This window comes from Terrapene carolina, unplaced genomic scaffold, assembly GCF_002925995.2.
Source record: "Terrapene carolina triunguis isolate 2854851 unplaced genomic scaffold, T_m_triunguis-2.0 Scaffold84, whole genome shotgun sequence".
Taxonomy (NCBI): Eukaryota; Metazoa; Chordata; order Testudines; family Emydidae; genus Terrapene; species Terrapene triunguis.
In genome coordinates this window covers 43,674,095-43,697,778 of record NW_020664435.1, presented here as the reverse complement: position 1 = coordinate 43,697,778, position 23,684 = coordinate 43,674,095, and the positions used below count along the sequence as shown (strand labels likewise).

General features: G+C 41.4%; 1 protein-coding gene across 1 annotated transcript in view; it reads left to right on the top strand.

The window, feature by feature from the left end:
* MASTL (microtubule associated serine/threonine kinase like) overlaps nt 1–20,546 on the top strand; it is a 46,356-nt gene extending 25,810 nt beyond the window's left edge. The window contains exons 9-13 of the mRNA XM_029910964.1: nt 1,148–1,286; nt 15,297–15,311; nt 16,950–17,063; nt 17,151–17,252; nt 19,263–20,546. Of these exons, the coding sequence (XP_029766824.1) occupies nt 1,148–1,286; nt 15,297–15,311; nt 16,950–17,063; nt 17,151–17,252; nt 19,263–19,420 (528 nt within the window). The 3' untranslated portion in view covers nt 19,421–20,546. The remainder of the gene's footprint in view (nt 1–1,147; nt 1,287–15,296; nt 15,312–16,949; nt 17,064–17,150; nt 17,253–19,262) is intronic.
* Nucleotides 20,547–23,684: the final 3,138 nt, after the last annotated feature.

The following is a 23,684-nucleotide window of genomic DNA, read 5'->3' as shown; positions in this document are numbered from 1 at the left end:
GAAGAACGCCAGTTACGGAACAGGTAACTGTCCTTTCCGATGGGCAGGTTCTGTTGCTAATATGACAGTAAGCATAGTGTGCATTGGACTATTGCATCAAAGATAAAGTTAGGGATCAAGTGAGGGCTACATGTTTTTGACTTACGGGAGTCTCTATTCTGAAAAGTGATTATGTAACATACACTGTGTTTTATTCAGTAGCATCTTACTTTTTCCACTAAAACAAGAAGATTTTACTCTGTCAATCGTTAAGTGCCAGTATTGCTATGGAGAATGTATTGGATTATCTTCAAGCTCATATATCAACAGTTGTTAATGAAGTACCATTTTAGGGCAATTAGGTGAAATCCCATTGTCTTCAAATGATGCACTGTGCAACCCCACTGAAAGTAAGACTCACATAGGTTTAACACTGGGCAGAATTTCACCTGCAGAATCTTTATTACTGGAGATTAATATATAACTCCAAGAACCCAGCTTCACTTCCAGATCCCAGGCTGTCAACAGGGCGGACAACTTAAAAACAATAAAAGCCATATTACTTGTAAATCTGGGATGTAATAGCTGTGGAATCCCATGATGCCAAATTCTAGTTTTTAGATGAGCGTTACAATTTAAAATATATTGAATACATATGCATATATATATATCCACTTTACCCTGGTTATTGAGCGCACACTGCTAAAAGCTGAGGCTATCTGGACAATCCCCTGTATAAATTACCTTTGAGATCCATAGTGGGAGGAGTCATTCTAATGGCAGACTGTAAGAAGACTGATATTCTTTCATTTCTTTAAGGGAAATTGCTTTCTATGGCTCTATGATACTAGAGCAATTGTTCAGAAAGAATTCTCCTGTATAGTGAAGGAATGGGACTCACTCATTCTTATGCTTTGGGGTAGTTGAAATTCATTCAGCAAAAAAAAGGTGCAAAACCTGTTGCAGTTCTGATTGCAATTTGTTGTGTGAAGAGTGGGCAATAAGCACATTTTTTGGAACTTGGAAATAAAATACTATTAATGTACAAGTTGTAAGATGTATCTTAAATTAATTGCAGTCCTAGCCAGTACTTTTACTGGAAAGAGAAACTATTGGCTCTTTGTATGACATTTGTATTTGGAATCTTTTCTCTGTTCTTTGGCATAAGACACCTAATCAGGGAAATGCTGACACACCATATAGGACTCCAAAGAGCGTAAGAAGAGGGGCTGCCCCAGTGGAAGGTGAACGCATTTTAGGAACCCCAGACTACCTGGCACCTGAATTGCTATTAGCAAAGCCTCATGGTAAGAATATTTTTTTCTAAATGCAAGAATGTGACTGCTGTTTAAAACACATTTTGTAGACACTTAGGGATGGATTTGTAAAGGTATTTAGGTGCCTAAAGATGCAGATAGGCATTTTTGAAAATCCACCTAAACACCTAACTCCCATTGATTTCAAAGGGAGTTAGGTGCCAGGAGCTCTTGAAAATATACCTAGGCGCACGCATCTTAACATGCATAAATACCTTTGAAAACCTGGCCCTTGCTCCTTAATTTTGGATTAGGCATTTGGTTATTTTCAAAATCTAGTCCAGAATTAGAGGGATGTTGAAAAGTGGCTTTTGCAATCATATTTTCTAATAAAATAAGTTTCATTCCATTTATATCAGAGAACCAACTTGTGGATTTAATGAAAATCATAAAAATACACATTGACTCAGTGCAATATTTCCATTGAATATTCAGGCAGGCTGATTGTGTAGCCACCTTTATTTTGAGTGGAAAATGGTAACAGATTTGAAGACTTCTTAAAGAAAACAAAATATCACCTTAATAATCTGCACCAATAATTGGGGTCTGATCCAAGTCAATGGAAAGACTGCCTCAGAGACAAATTGCAAATTAATGTTGCAAATTAGCAAGGAAGCAAACAAGCACAGTTAAAAACAAAAAACAAGGCTAATGCATCACAAAATGTGTTGAATTCATTTGATGATTGTACTTTTATTTGCTACTGAATAGTATACTAATAGATTTTCTGTAGTATATTTTGTAAACTTAATGAATTATTAGTGATTTCAGACCTCATATGGAACTCTATTAAATCTGCATTGAGAAACAGGGAGACCATTAATTTGTGAATCACCCGTTCATACATAAATGACAGTGAAGTTCTACTATACAACTAAACTACATTGTTTCAGTACAATTAAAATACTAGTTATTCTTTTAACATAACTTAAATAGCTAAACAAATATTTCCTAAATAAGAATTTGATGTAATACTTTGCACTTCTACTTTCACACTGTGTTCCATCCCAGGATCTCAGAACACCTTACAAGCATTAAATCTCAACATCCCTATTATGCAGCATAATCTACGCATTTAATGAAGAGGAAACTGAAATTCTTCTTCGAGTGCTTGCTCATGTCCATTCCATGATAGGTGTCTGCGCATGCCATGTGCACAATTGCTGGAAATTTTTCCCTTAGGGATATCCGTAGGACCGGCTGTAGTGCCCCTGGAGCCGCATGTGTATGCACCGGTATAAGGGATGCCGCTGGCTCCATACCCCCTGAGTTCCTTCTTACCATCTGTGATGGTTGCTTGGAATGATCCCTCGTGCTCTTGCAATGCTTTCTCAGTGGTTTGGACTTTGTAGTCTATTGTATAGTAGTATATAGTTATTAGTTAGTATTAGTGTATATAGTGGTCCCTGTTGTTGAGGGAATCTTGTCCCAAGGGCTGGGCATGCCGTGGTCCCCAGGCTTCAAGCTGTGTACGTCCTGCGGCAAGCCCATGCCAGTCAGTGACCTGCACTCTCACTGTCTAAAGTGCCTTGGGGAAACTTACATTAAAGAGTCGTACCAGATTTGCAGAGGCTTGAGACCACGCACTCATGGAGGCAGCCCTCAGACCAGCCTCGGAGCCAAGTCGTTCTGAATTGGTGCTGAACACTTTGGTTTCCGTGTGAAGTGCTCCACCAGCACCATGCTTTTCCCCGCACCGTTCTCCACCCCTGGTTCCAAGGAAGAAGCATAAGAAACAGCAAGCCAAGAGAGGGTGCTCTCCGATGTTGAAGAGGGACAAGCGGGAGTGGCTGACACAGTGAGACCCATGCCGGTCTGCTCGTCCTCCCCAGAGCCATAGTCAGCTCCGGCAACTCTACCTAGAGCACCATGTCCAGTCTGGGTCCCACCTCTAACTCCTGGGAGCCATCATGGAATTTTGAGCCTACAGGCCCCTTCAACTCTGGTGGCTTTCCAGGCAGCAAAGGATCTGATGTCCCTCCCAATCCTGCCCATCCCTCAAAACCCCCTGCCAGCCAGGACTACTGGGGATAGAAGGAATCAAGAGTCGGTGCATTCCATTGGAACACCGACTATCACAGCAGCGTCCAGAGGAAAACCCTCCATGATCCTGCTGCAGCGGTCTCCAACCCATCGTCTGTCACTGGTTCCCCAGCACCACCTGAAGGCGGAAGCGGGTATGGCACCGTCATTGTCTCTGAGAGAAGAATCCTCTTCAGAGTCTGAGGGGGAATCCTTCACCCTGCTGAAGAAGTACCGGTACCCAACCTACACGTCAGACTTCGATGCCGGGCCCCCAGCTAGCGCTTGGCCACCACCATAGTAGGCAGTCTGCTCTCGTGGGCAGACTGCCTACTATGTGCCTTCCCACCGATCCCTTTGACTTACAAGGTCCTCTTAAAGATCAAGAAGGACGAGGTGAAGGTTATCCTGATAGCTCTGAATGTGGCCATGCCAACACTGGTTCGGCATACTTCTGGACCTCTGAGTGGCAGCTCCACTCACGCTCCCACACCATCCCAACTTGATTTCACAAGACCACGGCCTGTTGCTTTCACCTTAACCTCGCCTCCCTGCACCTGGCTGGCATGGCTGAACCCTGAAGAGCAGGTCTGCTCAATACAGGTTCAGCAAGTTCTGCTAAGTAGCAGAAAGCCTTCCACCAGGGCTACCTATTTAGCTAAGTGGAAATATTTCACTTGGGCCTCTGAACGGAATCTTACACCATCCTGGTCTTCTCTGCAGTCTATCTTGGATTATCCACTCCATCTAAAACATCAAGGTCTGGTTCTCTCATCTATTAAGGTTCACTTGGCAGCCATCTCGGCCTTCCACCCTCCAGTGCAGGGCAGATCAGTGTTCTCCCATGAGATGACGGTCAGGTTTCTCAAGCGCTTGGAAAGACTCTACCCTCAGGTTTGTGACCCGATTTCCCCCTGGGACTTAAACCTGGTCATGTTGAAGCTCACAGGGGCCCCTGTGTCATTGGCATCTTATTCTTTACTGCTTCTCTTTTGGAAGGTCGCCTTCCTGGTGCTGATCACCTCGACCAGAAGGGTCTCCAAGATCAAAGCACTGACATCAGAAGCCCTTATACGGTGTTCTTCAAGGACAAGGTCCAGTTGCACCCCCATCTGGCCTTTCCTGCTGAAGGTGGTGTTGCAATTCCATAACAACTAGGACATTTTTCTGCCTGTCTTCTTTTCAAAACCTCACAAGACCCCTGAGGAATGTCTTCTCCATACATTAGAGGTTAGGTGGGCCCTGGCCTTCTATATCGAGAGAACTAAGCCCTTCCGCAAGTCTATGCAACTCTTTGTAGCAGTAGTGGAAAGGGTGAGAGGGTTACCTGCATCATCCCAAAGAATCTTGTCCTGGCTAACTGCCTGTATCTGAGCTTGCTACAAGCAGGCAAAGGTCCCGCCTCTGGTCATCATGACCATTCATTCCACAAGAGCTCAGGCTTCGTCAGCAGCATTCCTCATACAGGTACCAATCCAGGACATCTGCAGAACTGCAGCATGGTAGTCAGTTCATACCTTTGCATCCAACTACGCCATCCCACAATAGGCCCGTGACCATGCCAGTTTCGGGAGAGCAGTGTTGCAATCAGCATGTCCATGAACTCCAAGCCCACCTCCAGGGGTACTGCTTGCGAGTCACCTAGCATGGAATGTGCATGAGCAAACTCTCGAAGAAAAAAAAGTTACTAACCTTTCATAACTATTGTTCTTAGAGTTGTGTTGCTCATGTCCATTCCATAGCCCACCCTCCTACCCTGCTGTTGGAGTTACCAGCAAGAAGGAACTATGAAAGTGCGGAACCGGCGGTATCCCTTATACCAGCGCATACGTGTGCAGCTCCAGAGAGCACTAGAGCTGGTCCTATGGATACCACTAAGGGAAAAATCTCTGGCAACTGTGCATGTGGCATGCACACACCTAACATGGTTACAAAAAGTTAGTAACCATTTTTTCAGAATGATTTACTGAAGACCATGCAGGAAATCAATGCAGACCTGGGAATAGGAACCAGTGGTGAAATCCAGGCGCCATTGACTTCAGTGGAGCCAGGTCTTCAACCCAGAACTCTTGACTCTCTAGTGCTTTAGCTAAATACCATCCTTCCTCTAAATATATTTAGGTTTGGTTAAATTAGCTGTTGAATCAACTGTTAATTTATAGAAGTTGCCTTGCAATTTGAAGCAGTCCTGATTTGCACTGCTTTCTAGTGGTAAAGCAAAATTTCAGCCCAACTTTACATAATAAAATTGACATGAAGGATAAGCTTCCTGTTCAGTTATTCTTTTTATTTAAAAGACTTAGTGTGATTTACTTTTTGTAATTAGAGTATATTTTACACTGGCATTTTTTTTAAGGTTCTGACCTATAAAATTGTTTAAAAATGTAAAGATTAGCTTTCCAATACATCAATGAGGCACCTTACTTGTTTAATTTTATCCCACATACTTGGAGACCCAATAAAATTCTGTCTGGCTTCTGCTACTTGTATTTGTGGAGTTCTCCGAGTTAGAGGGTGAAATGAGTTAACAAGCAGCAACTAAGAAAGATATATTCTTCGAGTGCTTGCTTATGTCGATTCCAAGTTGATGTGTGTGTGCCGCGTGCACAGTCGTTGGAAGGTTTTTCCCCCTAGCAGTACCTGTTGAGTAAGCTGTTGAGCCGCCTGGAGTCGCGCCTTCATGGCAGCGTATATAGGTCCCTGCCGACCCACCACCTCTTCAGTTCCTTCTTAACACTCGTGACAGTCATTGGAGCTGCTTCTCTCTCTTGCTATGGCAAGCGATTTTCTCTTTGTATCCTGTAAATAATTAGTGTTGCAAAAATAGTATTATAGTAAGTTAGATAAGTTCCTGTTTGGGTCCCCCACCACCATGTTCTTCCCCTCCCGGGGACCAAGGCATGCCTTGGTCTCAAGGGTTCAAGACATGCTGGTCCTTCCAGAAGCCTATGCCCGGAGGCAACCCCCACAACTCTTGTTTAAAGTGCTTGGGAGAAGCCCACCAGACGGACAGGTGCAAAATCTGCAAAGGCTTCCACCCAAGAACCAAAAAGGAGCTGGACTTTAGATTAAAATTGCTCCTCATGGAGTCAGCTCTCCATCCCCAGCCAGCCCGTGTCAGACCTGAAACCTAGTACTTTGGTGCGGCGCGCACCGGCCTCCATGAGAGAGCCTGCGGTACTGATAAGGGATTTGGAGTCTAGAGACCCTCAGCACCACCACTCCCTGGCACTGAAGACCTCCAGTGCGGTTACTCAGCACCACTCGCATTCGCTGGTGATGCACAAGAAGCAGAAGAAATTGATAGAGGGCATTTGCCCACAACCAGAACAGTGGCGCGCGAAAGCGTTTAGCGGAGTGCATTTCGCGCTGGAACACTCAGCCCCTGCTCAAGTTAAACCGGCACTGTCAATTCTGGCCTCGCAGAGAGGTCCGTCGACTCCGGTTCTGGTGGACTCCCCTGTGCAGGAGAGCCAGGTGGAGGAGTTGGATCTTCATTCCACCCTGGACATGTTCAAGGGAGCCATGGGCCTCATAGCTAGAACAGCTTCACAGTCCCCGGCACCACAAAGAAGCACCGTGCCTTCCAAGAGCAAACTGGCCATGGTGCGGCACCACTCTCCGCCACCGCCTCATTTGGCACTGCCATGGTCACCTAGAACAGAGTCATCTTCGGATTCAGAGGCGGAATCGTACGTGTCGAAACAGAGCCAGCACCAATCGAGACAAGAGGAGGGGCAGCAGTCCCCTACAATGTCCTGGCCACCTCAATGACAGGTGCCGGCACAGTGGCCCTTCTGGACCCTGTGAGCATACCACCAAGCCCAGGGGCCGGGCTCAAGGTCTCTGTCGGTCACCTCGGAAAGGTGGGCTCCTCCGACATTGTCAATAGCCAGGGTAGATTTGATTTAAATCACTAGTCAGGAAGACTCGATTTAATCATAGATTTCTACATAAAAGTGTGTTCTTGTTGGTGGTTGTTATAACCTTAATACATATTCTTCACAACTCAGAGATAGATGTAGGTTTCATTTTTAGAAGGAACGTACTATACATTTTTAAAGTGATTTATTTTGAAAACTTTTCAGATTAGTTTTGCAGCTATATGAGAAAATGAATGATTGTTTAGTTACTTCATTTACCAAAGGTAATTGAAGCAGATATTTATGAAGTCATTGGGAGGTGAACTATCTCCAATTCAACAGGTTAATCATTAATATTTGGAAGATTTTCTTGCCATGCTGTATTGGGAGGAGAACATCATCAGACAGACATTTAAATTGTTTTACTAAACTAAAACAACAACGTTATGTATTCTGAATTTTTTTCTTGAACAGCAAACATAATATTTTAACAAAACAAGCATATGAATTTTTGAATTTAGTTAAACATTCAAGTTTCTTAAAATCAGATTTGTTTTTGTTAAAATTGTTTTTAACTAAAATAGTTAAATATTTTAAAAAAATATTAAATTGACTATGTCAGCCAGGTCAACATGAGAAACTTAAAATATTGGCTTCTGCAGCTAACTCAGTCATCTCTACCTTCATTTTCCTGTTTGTTCATAATCTGGAAAAGAAAAACCAGCTTTCCTGCTTTTTCAGGTCCCAAACGATTTCTCAATTTAGAATGAATTAGTCCAAAGGAAGAAAATATTCTTTAACAGCAGTAGCTTCTTCTGCCGGTTTAGAAAGTGAAATTATCACTTTAAAAGTCTCTGAATCCAAGTGCCTAAGTGTTCACTGGTGTGACTTTCTTTAAAACATCATCAGCAAACATATATTTCTTGAATGGTTCAACCTTAGCTCTGAAGTTTATTATAGTTGGCATTATGGAGGGATGATTGCTGGATGTCCATGTCGTAGCCAATTCCTCTTCTTCCGCAGTTAAGGTTTGACCCTGGTACCGAGTATTGAGAATATGTGCAAGAAAATGAGCTGGAGATAGTGTTTGTCCCATTCGTTTTTTTAATGCTTGTAATTTAACTCTGTCAATGCATATTTCTCTTTTTAAGATCTCACTCAGTTCCTTCCAGATTTCAACAGCATCAGCAATAAAACAGCTATTTCCCTGCATTTTGTTCAAGACTACAGAAATAGGCTTCCGGACACAAATTTCTCTTAAACCCAACGTTGAGAACTTTGGCTGTGACAATGCCATCTACGTTGTCATGATTTTGTTCACAAACTATCATCAGATTAGGCCAGTTCTTGAGATAGTACTCAAAACACTCTACTACTGAGTTCTATCGCACGTCTTGTGGGAGAGCTTGCTTGTTTCCTCCCACTTTTTTCAGAGCAGCTGCTGCAAAGTATTTTGCAATTTCAACAACATTGGCCTTTATTTCTGGAACACTGAAGTCTTTTTGGCCAGGAGGTACATCAAATGAGCACTGCAACCGTATGTTATTAGCTTGGGACTGTCTTCACTCTTCTAAATTTCTTATCGTCTTGGATACACTTGCAGCATTGTCTGTGACCAAGCTGCGTACTAGACATTTGAATTTTTTTTCACAGTTTATCGCTTTTACTGCTACTTCTTGTAAGTATTCTGCTGTGTGTGCATTTCCTGGTGTATCAGTTGTTTCTGTAAGGAAGACATTCCCTTCTTCTGTTGTCACACAAGCACATACAACAGGATCATTGTGGACATTGCTCCACCCATCAAGACTCAGGTTAACAATTTCACCCTCTAGACCTTTTGCACACTGCTCAATTTCTCTTTCATATACTTTATCCAGCAATTTGCCTGCGACATCTGCTCTGTTGGGTGGGCTGTATCCTGGTCTTAATGACTGAACCATGTTAATGAAGTCTGGGTTCTCAGTCATACAGAAAGGAGAGTTTGTTGCATAAACAAACCGAGCAATTTTTTCATCAATTACCTCTTTTTGTAATCTGCTGGTTCTTATCACAAACGTATCTATGGTTGTTTCTGGATGATGGAGATTCTTTTTTTTGCTACAGTTGATATACTGTATGTATGTATACATGATACAGTTGATATACAGTATGTATGTATACATGATGTGACTGAAACACTATCATTGGCAGATAACTCTGAAACTATAGAAAATGATGGTGATCTTGAAGGCGGATAGTCTTCAGAATCCTGTATATTGAGGATGAATTCTCCTAAACAAAATAAGTCAATGCGGTTACTTAATTATTATTACCATACTGCTCATTTAGTATTACTCATTGCATTCACTGACACTCAGTACTACTTAAAGGTGAAATTGGAAAAGGAAGATCTGCCTATTTCAGCCATTTACTTTTTATCACAACTGCATCTGAAATGATAGTACCATAGAGTAACAACTATATTTTTTGCTCAAACATGAGAATTCAAGAATAGTCCAGAAGGAAGACAGGCAGTCCTTAAGAAAGAAGTATGAAATAAAAAAGTTTACCAATCTGAAGGTCCTGCATGTTAAAACATGTTTCTTTCATCATCAGCGCAATTTCCTCCTGAGAAGGAACACTTCTCACAATGTTGTTTCATTCGGGCAACCAGGCCTTGCATTTCTTTGTTGCACTGTTTGCATTTTGCATGCATGCCTATCTTACCCACAGGTAGAGGAACTATATTAAAATATTCCCAAATTGGGTCTCTTTTACGGGCTGCTGCCTTTATAGGTTTTCCCTTCTAGTGAGAGAATGGTATAGTAGATCTCAAATCAATGAAGGCTACACTCAAAGACCTCAAGACTTCTTGAATATGCTGCTCAAACAGTTTCACTTTTGTTTCTACTGCCTGTCCCTCCCTTCTCACATTTATCTCCAGATTTCTTCTCCTTGTCTAGATCTATTCCACCCCCAACAATCTTCTATTCACTGAACTTTTTGAAACTTTGCACTTTTAGAGAGAGGTAAGGGATTGACTGTATACAAATTTGCAGAGGGACAATAGGCTTGAAGTCTGTTATTTCTCACCTCTGTATATTTATTTAAAAACATTTTTGCTGTTAACAAGCATGTTCCCTCTGGAGACACAAATCCACAGTTTGAGAACTGCAAAACTAAGCATTTCTGATGGTATCTTCTAGACTGAGCACTGAGTCCCATTGGGTAGATAGAAAGATTAACCTAAATAATTATACAGAAGCCCCTGGAACCTGTAAAATTGGGTCCCTAATCAATGAACTATTGGGACTCATTTACAAAACTTTTCTTAAACATTACATGAATATATTGTCTCATACTATAGAATTAGAATTTATAATTCCTATTCCACGATGAGATATCTTTGAGCTATAATTTATCTTAATTAAAACTATCTTTAGATACGTTTTTTCTCAAAAAAGCATTTTATCAAAAAAAATCTGATTTAAATAAAAAAAAATCCTTTTTTTTTTTTTTTTTTAAATCATTGATTTTTATCCACTCTGTCGATAGCTCAAGAACCACCACAGGGCACAGAGGCCAGCACTGAGTCTGGTGCCATCCTCGGCACTGTGCAAGAGGCATCCGCGTAAGATGATCTCCGCGAACTTTAGGGACAAGAGGACTGGGTGCAGTGCCAAGAGCATCTTCCTCATCCTCCCCTGACAAGGCAGTGGTGGGCTCGTCTGCCATGTTGCCATCTATGGACAACAGAGCCCACCAGGAACTACTCAGGAGAGTGGCTCAGAACTTAGGCCTCCAGGCGGAGGTGGTGGCGAAGGAGACTGACCCTATGGTGCACATCCTGATACCTGAAGGTCCTTCAAGGGTGGCCTTACCCCTAATTAAGACCACCCAAAACACCACCAAGACTCTATGGCAGACACCTGCCTCTCCCCCCTACCCCCTCCCAGCCAAAGGGGTGGAAAGAAAGTACTTTGTACCATCTAAGGGGTACGAATACCTATTTACTCCCCTTCAGCAGGGCACATTAGTTGTGGCGGCTGCAAATGAAAAAAAGAGGCCAGGGCAGTAGGGACCAACGCCCAAATGTAAAGATGCAAAGAAGCCAGATCTCTTCAGCCATTAGGTCTACTCTACTGAAGGGCTCCAGCTTCACATTGCGAATCAGCTACAATTTTAATTCTTAGAACGCACTGACCAAGTTTAAAGAGTTGCTTCCAACTGAATCCAGGTCAAAGTTCAGGGGCATCCTCGACGAGGGCAATGTCATAGCAAGAACCTCCTTGCAAGCCTCTCTAGACTCAGTGGACTCGGCAACTCGTACTGTGTTGATTGCAGGCTTCGGGCCTCCTGCACAAGGTCCAGCAAACAATTCAGGACTTTCCCTTAAAAGGATTAGGATTGTTCTCAGAGCAAACAGACTCCAAGCTTCACAGTCTCAAAGACTTGTGAGCGACACTAAAATCTTGGTGGCTTCATACACCCACAAAGGAAATGTTTCAGACTACAGCCTCCCCTACACTTCTACCTTGCTCATCGTAGGCAGGATTACAGCAGGAAGTGTGGCAGGAATAATAGGCAAAGGCCACCTCAGCCCTCTTCTAACCAAGACGAGGATTTGGTGATGCAGACTTTGGCCCCCAAACTAAACCTTTGAAGGTGCACCAGACCAGATCCCGGATCCTTCCCCCCATTTTGTGAACTGTCTATCCCATTTCTACCATGCCTGGGTCCAGATCACCTCAGACCAATGGGTCTTGCACATGGTAGAATTGGATATTCTCTTCAATTCTGATCCCTTCTCACGAGCATCTTCTCATACGGGAGGCACAAATGCTCCCAGAAGCCGGAGTGGTAGAGGAGGTTCCTCAGGAGTTCATGGGTAAGGAGTTTTATTCACAGTATTTCCGAATCCCAAAAGCCAAGGGTGGGCTCCAGCCTATTTTAGACTTGCAAAACCTCAACAGATTCATGAGGAAGCTGAAATTCTGCATGGTTTCCTGACTTCCATTATCCCTTCCCTGCATCTGGGGGATTAGGACGCCACCCTCAATTTGAATGATGCATCCTTTCACGTGTCCATAGTCCCGTTCCACAGGCGGTTCCTCCAGTTTGTGGTCAACAACACTCATCATCAGTTTACAGTTCTCCCCTTCGGCCTATCGGTGGCCCCTCACATGTTCACCAAGTGCATGTTGGTTGTAGCTGTCTTCCTGGGGAGGTGACAGTACAAGTATTCTTGTATCTAGATGACTGGCTAATCAAAGGCCATACCAGGGGTCAGGTGGAGGAGCACATGAGCCTAATAAAGTTGACTTTTGACAGGCTCGGCCTAATACTGAATGTGACAAAGTCAACTCTAACTCCCACTCAGAGAATAGAGTTCATGCGAGCTCTTCTAGACTCCAGTCAAGCCAACGCATTCCTGCCAGAATCGCATTTTCTGGCAATGGGCGCCATCATAGAGGATTTAAGATGATATCCCACTACCACAGTGCAAAATTGCCTGAAGCTGCTCAGTCATATGGCCGCTTGCATGTACGTAGTACAGCATGCGAGACTACAGCTCTGACCTCTTCAGGCCTGGCTGGCCTCAGTGTACAGACCAAACAGAGACTAGCTAGAAAAGATGATCACACTTCCTCCACTAGTTATCGAGTCCCTCTTATGGTGGCTCAATTCACAAGTAGTGTGCATAGGAGTACCCTTTTCCAGGCCCTAACCCTTGCTGTCTCTAGTCACAGATGCGTCAGCGATGGGATGGGGCGGCGCACCTAGGGAGACTCAGGACTCAAGGCCTCTGATCCCAAGCAGAAGTTTTGCTGCACATCAACATCAGGGAGCTAAGAGCAGTTTGCCTTGTTTGCCAGACGTTCCAAACCCATCTGGAGGGCAGATGTGTCAGTATTGACTGACAATACAACAGCGATGTTCTATATAAACAGACAGGGTGGTGCTCACTCCTCTCCTCTATGCCAGGAAGCCCTCAAACTGTGGGACTTCTACATCACCCACTCAATACATCTAGAGGCATCGTACCTTCCAGGCTCTTGGAACAAACTAGATGATCATCTCAGCAGGTACTTTCAGAACCACGAGTGGTCCCTCTACCCGGATGTCGTTAATATCTTCCAATGGTGGGAAGTTCCCTGGATAGACTTGTTCACAACCAGGCACAACAGGAAGTGTCAGCAGCTCTGCTCCTTCCTGAATCAGAGCCGGGGCTCACTTGTGGAGGCTTTTCTCCTCCCTGGGAAGGACCCCTGCTATATGCATTCCTGCTTATGCACAAGGTCCTGCTAAAGGTCAGAAAGAGGGGGCATCGATTATATTAATATCATCAGCATGGCCCAGCCAACACTGATGCACCACGCTTCTAGACCTATCAGTGGACATCCCAATGACCCTGCCCCTGGATTTGATCACACAGGACCACTACCACCTCCAGCATCCCAATCTAGAGTCTCTCCACCTCATGGCATGGAAACTCCATGGCTTAAAGCCCTTGGAGCTGGCATGCTCAGACCCTGTTAGAGAGGTCCTTCTTGGTAGCAGGAAACCATCCACTAGAGCCACTTATTTGCTAAGTGGAAGAGATTCTCTATTTGATCATTACAAAAGGACACTCCACCTTTGCAATCATAGATTCCCTTAATCCTGTACTATTTACTGCACCTGAAACAGGGCCTGTTGGTGTAGTCTATAAAGGTGCACCTGGCCGCCATCTTGGCTTTCCATCCGGGTTCAGCTGGCTGATCGGTTTTTGCTAACCCCCTAGTCGTCTGCTTCCTCAAAGGACTGGATAGACTGTACCCTCAAGTAAGGCAACCAATGCTCATGTGGGATCTCAACCAAGTGCTCTCAAGACTGATGGGGCCTCCCTTTGAGCCCCTAGCAACATGCTCACTCCTTTACCTTTCCTGGAAAGTAGCATTTCTGGTGGTTATAACATCAGCCAGGAGAGTGTCGGAGCTTAAGACCCTGACTTATGAGCCTCCATATACTGTCTTCTATAAGGACAAGGTGCAGTTGTGGCCCCACATGACCTTTCTCTCAAAGGTAGTTTCCCAATTCCATGCAAACAGGACACATTTCTCCCAGTTTTTTTCACTAAACCGCATGCCAGCAACTAGGAGTGAATGTTTCATGCCCTGGATGTCAGCCGAGCACTAGCCTTTTATATTGAAAGAGTAAAGACATTTTGAAAATCAACACAACTCTTCGTTGCAATTGCGGAACGGATTAAAGGACTTCCAGTGTTGCCCCAAAGAATTTCCTCGTGGATCATGGTCTGTATCAGGGCATGCCACGACCCAGCAAAGATACCTGCCTTCGCACTGACAGCACACTCCACAAGGGCACAAGCATCCTTGGCGGCGTTGCTAGCGCAGGTTCCCATTAAAGACATCTGCAGGGCAATGACGTAGTCATCAATCCACACCTTTATGTCACATTACTCCATTACACAGCAGGCTAGAGACGATGCCGCATTTGGCAGAGCGATGCTGCACTCTGCTACTCTCTGAACTCTGACACCTCCTCCTCCTCCTAGGAGATGCTTGGGAGTCACCAACTTGAAATCGACATGAGCAAGCACTCAAAGAAAAATGGTTACCTACCTTCTTATAACTGTTGTTCTTCGAAATGTGTTGCTCATGTCCATTCCAAGACCCACCTGCCTACCCCTCTGTCGGAATAGACTGGCAAGAAGAAACTGAAGAGGCGGTGGGTCATCAGGGACCTATATACACCGCCATGAATGCACGATTCCAGGGGGCTCCACAGCCGACCCAACGGGAAAAACCATCTAACGAATGTGCATGCAGCGCACACCATCCCACTTGGAATGGACATGAGCAACACATCTCAAAGAACAACAGTTATGAGAAGGTAGGTAACCATTTTTTTGCTCCTCTCCAAATTTCCTAAAGCATATTTAGGTTTCACTTTTTTAAAAACAGTGTTTGTAGTTAGTGACTCAGAAAAGTACCACAGTATATTAAAACAACAAGCAAGAAATAAAATACTTATCCAGTGTCAAACAATTGACAATATTTAAATGAATGTGTACAATGATAAATAATTTATTGCAATCTTACTATGGTTAACTAATTGTTTTTTTTACATTCAGGGATTCTGATGTCTGGTGAGTTTGACTATAAAGGAGTGTTCAGCTAAAGTCAAAGTATAACTAGATCACATTTTTCAAGTAAAAGTTATGTAGCTAAAGAAATTGCACATGTAACTCTATATAGCAACAAGAGAACCACATAATACATACTACAAGAGACTCAAGATATAGAGAAACTTTGGTCTCCCTGTTGCAGCCCACTGGAGGCTATGCTTACACCCTTCAGATGAAAGTCAGTGCACACCACTTCTAAACACCTTCTCGCTATCGGGAGTAAGCCACAAAAGTTATATAAAGTTGGAGGAGATGATGGTGAAAAATGATCATTCAGAATGACTGGCTGGGTTAAAATTCTCAGCCTTTCTGGGATAGCTTATAATGTCTGTTCATTTACGTGGCTAAAAAGGTAGACGTGCGCAAGAACTGCATTTGGCTTTCTTGCCACAAAAATAGAAGATAGGAATTAATTTCTACTTACAAGTGTCGGGATAAGAATATTAAAATAATTTGTATGTCTCTAGACCATGAAATATTTTGTCCAGAGTTGTGATCTTATTAGACTTTGACTTATGTTTTATAATTTTTCCCAAACATCCAAGTATACTGGATGTAGTGGATGGGATCTCATTGCTTTAGTGTGCTGAGCTGGGAGAGGTGCTCTGATTGTTGTGTCCAGCAGGGAAATTTATAACTGACCTATCTGGTTTAGTAAGACTACAATCAGTTAGAAACATAGGAAAGTTACAATTATCAAAAGCATTTCCTTTTTACCTTGGAGGTGATTTTTTAAAAAAACACTTTTTTAGAAGCCTGGATTTCTGTGCAAACCAGTTTTTGCACCCAGTGAATCCTGTATTCTTTATAAGGTGGACTGGGCATGGCTTAAAGATGCAGAAAACAAAATGCATGCAGCTCTTTGACTAGTGGTGTCTGAACTGCTTTGCCTGCTTGTTTAAGTGGGTTGACTGCACATGTTCGGCAAAGGCTGTACACTTCCTGGAAAAAAACGGTTTAGAAACATGAGAGCAAATAAGTAACTTTGCATTGCTGTAATGAACTTTAGCACAGTAGAACATTAATCCATTTTCTTGCATGCTGGCTCATCTCTGCAGGCTGTGCTCAATATTGGCAGAAATGGGTTTAGGTTATTGAAAAAATGTATATATTTTGTGCCTGTGGAGTCGCATCAAGCAACTGAAGTGATAAGGTAATATGTGGAATTACAAGGTTCACTCAGCCTTGCATTCCAGAGGAGCTGAGAAATTACCAATGACTGTCTCCTACCACAAGAGAGCACTTTATATGAGAGAGCCTATAGACACTGTCAGACTAACCTGTACAGGAGTTTGCAGTTATGCTATTCCTACACTCTTCTGCCCTCAATAAATGTTACTCTGAATATTAACATGAAGCTATGAACATAGTGACTTTTTAAAATAAAAATCCTCTTATAGTAAACAATTTAAAATCTCATGCCACAATTATCAGAGTGCAACTTGTGTTTTGTCTGTTTCTCAGTATTTAATTCTGCCACTGTTAGGCTTTAAATTACTTTGTTTGCAAGTGTTGTTGATCCTTCATGCATAGGTCACAGTACAGCTTATTCAGCAACTTCCTTCTTATGCTAACTGCCTGGCTTTCTCACTTATTCAGGTCCTACAGTAGATTGGTGGGCTCTCGGAGTTTGTTTGTTTGAGTTTTTAACTGGAATTCCACCCTTTAATGATGAAACACCACAACAAGTCTTCCAGAATATTTTGAAAAGAGGTAATTTATATTCTGATCAAAAATGATGAATTCAAAGTTTGCTGTGCTATTTGAACTGCTGACAAGTCTGTGTCTTTCTATTTGTAGATATTCCTTGGCCTGAGGGTGAAGAAAAGTTGTCCAGTAATGCCCAAAATGCAATAGATATTCTTTTAACCATTGACACTACAAAGAGAGCTGGACTGAAGGGTCAGTATTTTATTAAACTTTTTTCATTTTACCTTTGTGATAAATTGGATATTTCAAAATGTCACAGTCCCTGCTTTAACACTGATCTTGAGTGCTAGAATATGTTACAAATTATGGTATCCACTATGCTACTGGTGTAGACTTCGTGCTGATAAAAGGTTTTATGCTGCTGAATAAGGAAAGCAAATAATGATTTTTACTTTGTTATATATTCACACTGCTTGCAATTAATGTTTAACATCGTTTGTGTGACTTTCCAAAGTGCAATCTATCCAGCTTTTACTGAAAACAGATATTTAGTGTCCAATTTGTCTGTCCTCCCAACAAAAGATTGTTGAGCTCCTGTTAGCGTATTGTCTGGCATTATAACCCAATTGCTTTACACAGATCTTGGAAAAAGTGGGAGAAATCCTTGGAGAGGAACAATTGCCTTTGAGACCTCTGGAAGGATTAAATAGTCACATTAAAGTGATGATCCATAACAAGAACCAATGGCTGGAAGCTGAAGGCAGACAAATTCAAAGTAGAAATAAGTTTTTACACAGTGAGGGTGATTTAACATTAGAACAAATTAGCAAAGGAAGTGGTGGATTTTCCATCTCTTGATGTCTTTAAATTAAGACTGGATGCCTCTCTGGAAAATGAGCTTTAGCCGAACACAAGTTATTGGATTAATTACATGGATAGCTGGATGAAATATAATGGCCTGTGATATACAGGAAGGTAGACTAAAAGATCTAATGGTCCCTTTTGGCCTTAAATTCTATGGAGACCTGTAATTGTAACAGAAGTACCTCTTTAGCTGCATTAAATGCCAAAGATAGGCCAAGATGTCTGCTGTTATGTCATTTTCCTGAGATCAGCTACCATTGCCATTAATAACACATTCCCTGTCATAACACAGTCAGAAGCCTGACTGGTTGAGGAATCCAAGGAACTTGGCTGCATCATTTGGTGCTGGTGGCCTGCCACAGTCACTTCAGTGATATTTTCAGATGAGAAGTTAAAGAAAAGGCATTAGTTTCAAGAACGCTAGTGTCCAAAGTTTGTTCCTTGATAAAGGGTTGGACTGCAGCTTATTGCCAGTACCTCTCCTTTTTAAGGGAGACATTAACAATCCTTTAATAAGGACCCAGGCATTCTCCCAGCCCTTTAGCTTTAAAGCAGAGTCCTCAAATTTTTGACATATAACAGTTCTATTTCTCTGACATCAACTTGCCCACATTTCACACACTGTATTTTGTTATACATTTGGTAACCTTGCTAGTACTTGACAATATGTGTGTAGAGGAAGAGTTCAAAAGTTCTTTCTAGGATGACTCAAGACATCTCACAAGATGAAGATAGAGTAGGCTAATAGATGTTCTTTCAAATCGGAGGAATCAGATTTGAGGAGGGAGCCCTGCTAGTGAATCACCAATCAGATTACAGGATTTTCTGATTATCCTGCCTCCAGCAGCTATGGAGGAGGAACTCCATGGTCTGTGGTCTCTTGATCAAACTAGAGTAGGTTTTCAAGTAGTTGGAATTAAAATTTCTCTCTGCAGATGCCCTATCTTGGAAAGTGATTTTTCCATTTGTTGTATGATGGCCATTAGATCACATTTCATACAACCTCCTTTGATCCAGCATCTATGCCGAATGTAAAATTGCTCTCTATAACTGAGGAAAAGGTTAGTTTGCATGGGAGTAGTCTGATCCCACTGGGGGTTGTTGGCTGACTTTCCCTCACAGGCGTATCAGATAAACCACCACTCTTTCAGTCAGTCTTAAAAGTGAAGTGACTGTGTTGCACCATCATCTTTGTCAGTCATGCTAATCTGTGTGCAAATATGTCTCCTTACCTAAACACCATTTGATCTGTCACTGGCTGTTTGTAATGTAGGCTTTTGAATGTCCAGAAAGGTAAAACACACCCAAACAGCTAACTGGCATCATGTCAGTGAGGTGGCTAAACTGGTTGTTCAGAGGAGAACAGTCTTAATATTTTGTGTAAACTTTTTGTTTTAGAGCTGAAACATCATCCCCTCTTTCATGGTGTAGACTGGGATAATCTTCAGAATCAAACTATGCCTTTCGTACCTCAGCCGGTTGATGAAACAGATACCTCCTACTTTGAAGCTAGAAATAATGCTCAGCATCTGACTGTATCTGGATTTAGCTTATAGAATCGAGAAAATGGATCTTTGTCCATGGTTTTGCACATTTGTAAACTACCCTTTAACACTAGTTTGGTCTTGGTTTTCTTACCAAACGTAGTTTTTAAAACAATTGATCAGTCTGCTTTTAATTTGTGTATCCTTTGTTCTAAAACAAAACCACTATACAAAATGTTCATTACTTCCAAATGGCTTCTTGTTCTTTTTATTTATCCTACTTTCTGCACCTTATTGAGAGCCTGAGTATGTATTTGTAAAGTTAGTAATGTCACTTTCACACTTGGCAAAATATTTTTCTTGCTGCTGTGGAGTACTTCCAATTTGTTGGGGCTATTTTGCAATTAAATACAACTGAGTTGGGGCATAAAATGTATTATTTATCTGTCTGGGGTTCAATATGTTCATAGTCACATTTGGGATAGGAGCTTTCAGACCAATTTGGAGCTGCATCCATAGTGAAAATAGAAGTTTTTTAGGTCTCAGGGCAGTGTAAAAACATCTTATTCCTCTGAATTACTCCTTAGTGGGATGAGAAAAGAGATGTTTTTGGCATCCTTAGGTCACATACACTGCCTGCTCGGCTGCTGAGATATCAGTGTTGTAAAACTTAACTGTATTTTTACTGCTAACCTTTTTTTCCCTGGCAAATGCACAGAGTTAAGGAAGCTTATAGCAAATTAAAAAAACCAAATAGACTTTTTGTTTAAATTGTCATACTGAAAAGACTTTGAATGTGTTATGGGATGATAGACTGAACAGTATTTATTTTAGTGACTCCTTGTTTATTTTAAATTTACAAGATCTGAGTGTATATATATATATTTGACTTCTTTTCTGTGTCTCTGCCAGATGTTAAAAAAAATCTTTGCTAATGAAAACATGAATTATGTATATTAAAGTCTATATAATGTATTGCAAATTGATTAATTTGAGAACATCATAAGTTCAATTTCAATAAAACTTGAGTTAAAATTAGGACTTTCAGTATTAAGCATTTTAATGAGGGATCTAAGCTGTATTTTAATATATTGGGAAAATACATAGAGATTATCTACTGCATTGTGGAGATTGTTACGTTTCTGATAATGCCTGATTTTTGTCTCTGTTAAAACTGTTTTCCTTTATCTTAGATGGGAATCACCATTAAACAAAAATTGTCTTTCTTTTAGTGCTTAAAATTTCATTCAATTCATTACAAGGTTTTTAGTTTCCTGCTTCAGTGTCTGCTGTGGTGGGGGTGGGGCGGAAGGTTCAGGCTGTACCACGGTGTAATCTGCCTACTGTATCCTAAAACTGATCACTATGCTAGCAATCATCGTGTGGCTTTTCAGGGCATTGCATGGAATTGACATTTCAGACAAAGCAAGTGGATTGATGACCATTCATTTTCCATTCTTCCTGGCACACAAGGCTAGTGAATGCAGCGTGAACTAATCTAGAGTTGCCAAACTTCCTGCTCCAAATAGCCAAGAAGGGTGTGAGAGAGAAGAATCACCCTATGTTTTGTCCCAGAAGCCACACAAGAGATCAGACAGTTGCAAAATGTCATAAAATTACAATTGTCAAGACATGTTTGCATTGTAATTTACTGGGGACCTGTGAAAACATGGTATGATGAACACATTGGAATGTTGGGATGTCAGAAGCCATACTATAGTTTGTCACATTGATTGAAATGTCTCCCAATTTCTGCATATTTGCAGATCAGTGAATCTAGTTTGTGCATGTAGCAGCAATTTAAATGGTGACAGTTTTCTAAATGTTGAATATAATAGGTATTTATTACTTCACATGATTAACAGAGGACTATTTCTGTCAGTGAGATAAAGAAGCTGCAGATCATAACAGGTCCTTTATTGTAAGAGAAATGTAGCATTTGTAGCCAAATATCCCAAACTCTCAAAAAAAAATCTTAACCTGAGATGAAGTACAGCATCTGAAAATGTCATGGGATTAGTTTGGTTTTTCAGAAGTTAGGTGTGAGAAAACTAGTCTTTTAATGAGAAATACAGCTTTATGATGCAGTCATCTCTCCATAAAAGTCTATTAGCAAACTGTTCAAGTTGAGCACCAAAACTAATTTTTTAGTGTTCAGCTATTAATAGAAATTGAAATAGGATGTAACTATCTATTAGCATAATTAGTTCATGCTGCTAGTGAGGGTTTTGGTTTTGTTAGGATGTTCTGAATACACCAGCTTATATTCATCAAGAAAATATTTAACAAAAAATACCAAGATTTTATAAAGTAGAATCACAAATTGATATGAGCTTTTATTTAAAGACCTTTCAAATTAATTACAATGTGCATCATGAACTACAGAAACTATTTGAAGTGTTTAATTATCTTTTTACATAGTCTAATGCATTAATATAAAACTAGAAATCAAACCACTGTAAAACATGTATAAACAAGAACCCTAGTATCTATCCATTCTGTTTCAAAAACTATCTCAAGGAACCCAATGTAGAAGTTTATATATGTTACCATAATAAAGTCTTACAAGTCAAAATGACAGAAATGGGAATTTTTCATTAGACTGTATGTAAGTTTCGTAGACAAGTCAGAGAGCAGAGTGTATTAATATGAATGGTATGCATTCATTATAAAACATTTCTGCACAGGGTCATACTTTTCTTGGTCTGAACAGCTGCATAATGTGAAATTTTCTCATCTAATTCTATTGAATATCTTGATTTTTTTTTTTTTTTCTTTTCAGACATAATTGAATTTAATATTCATTTTTGCTAAGCAAGTTGATCCAGCAAATCCTTTCTTCAAAACTGTTTTAGCTTTCTTTTTATCATATTGTTTCAAAGATTTGTTGTTTCCCATTTAACACCTCCCATTTTCCCATGACAGAAGCATAAAACAAGAGGTTTGGAGGCCTTGGACAAATTTAATCTTCCTGTAACTAGTTATCTCAATCATAACATGCACATTAGAACAGGCTTGTGGTCCCTGGAAACTGTGGAATGCTGCCTCTGTGTTCTGTTGTGCAGGTGATAGGCCAGTAGTTTCTTTTGAGGCCTCTTGGTTTCCATGCATTCCATATTTGTTCCTTAATCTATACACAATTCCAAAGGTTCTAGCTGACCTCAGAGTCATCTGAGTTCATGTCAGCTGGACTGAGGGTTAAGCTCAAGAAATGTCAAGTCCACTGAAATCTCTGTATTTAAAGAGCCATGGCTTTCAGGCACTCAGCTCTGTAGCTAAAGTCACTACTATTACTATTAATCAGATTGAGAAAGTTTTCATCTATTATGGCACAGGCAGTTGGGGCCAAGAAGCCTTGGAATGTTGACTGTACCTTTTTGCTGATTAAGCCTAGGCTTTAGTAACCTTGAAACCCCAGACTCAACTATTCGAAACACTCCCATACCTGGGAGAAGCCAACCCCTGTGCCTCTGGTCAGTTCTGGAACTCACTTACCATCATTTACAAATGAGCTCAGTGGAATCTTTTAAGCAGCTGATGTTTGTCCAAACTCTGACTGCTCATGGGCTAAATTTAGCCGGTTTGGTAAAATAAAACATTTTAGTCTGTTTTCTATTGAACACTGGAACCTGTCCTTTATGAAACTGTGAGACCAGCCAGCTAGCACTACACTTTCTTACCAGTTTGTTTCATAGTAGCTTTACACTATTTCACCTCTTCTACCTACAGCCTTAGATTTCATTTTTACACTTCTTCTCCCTTAAACTTTTTTGAAACCTGTATAATAAAAATCTTTTAAAAGTTCTCAGCAGGAGCACCCTTTGCATGTGCTAATAAGCAAGTATCATGCTGAGGTTCAAGTGAAGGACCAGTCTGAACATTTTATATAGTGTATGTAGTTGAGAGAAAGAAGTTGGTTGTTGCTGCATGCTTTGCTTCTGCCTCCAACCTCTCACTCCCCACCCCCATCCACTAGATTTAAATAACTACTTAGAACAGAGAGGGTCAGTAATGTCATTGAGGAAGAATCAATTTGCAATGTTTTATCTAAGTGATAAGACATTCTTCAAATGCTTTTATAAATTACTCTGCCCCTGTGCAGTACTAGTTTATTTTTCTCCCCTCTTCATGTGTAGGCACTGGGCCATTGGCCAATCATGTGGCACCTTCTCTCTTCTCCCCCTATGAGCCTATTCTATACAGCTGGTAGTGCCTAGGTGTTTGTTCATCTTATGCTGTGAACAGGGGAGAGAAGCACTACTGCTGCTGCCTTCATTATAGGGTTCCTAAGTCTCTTGCCTTCTGTGACTATCTTTCTTGTGCCTTTCTGAGATAG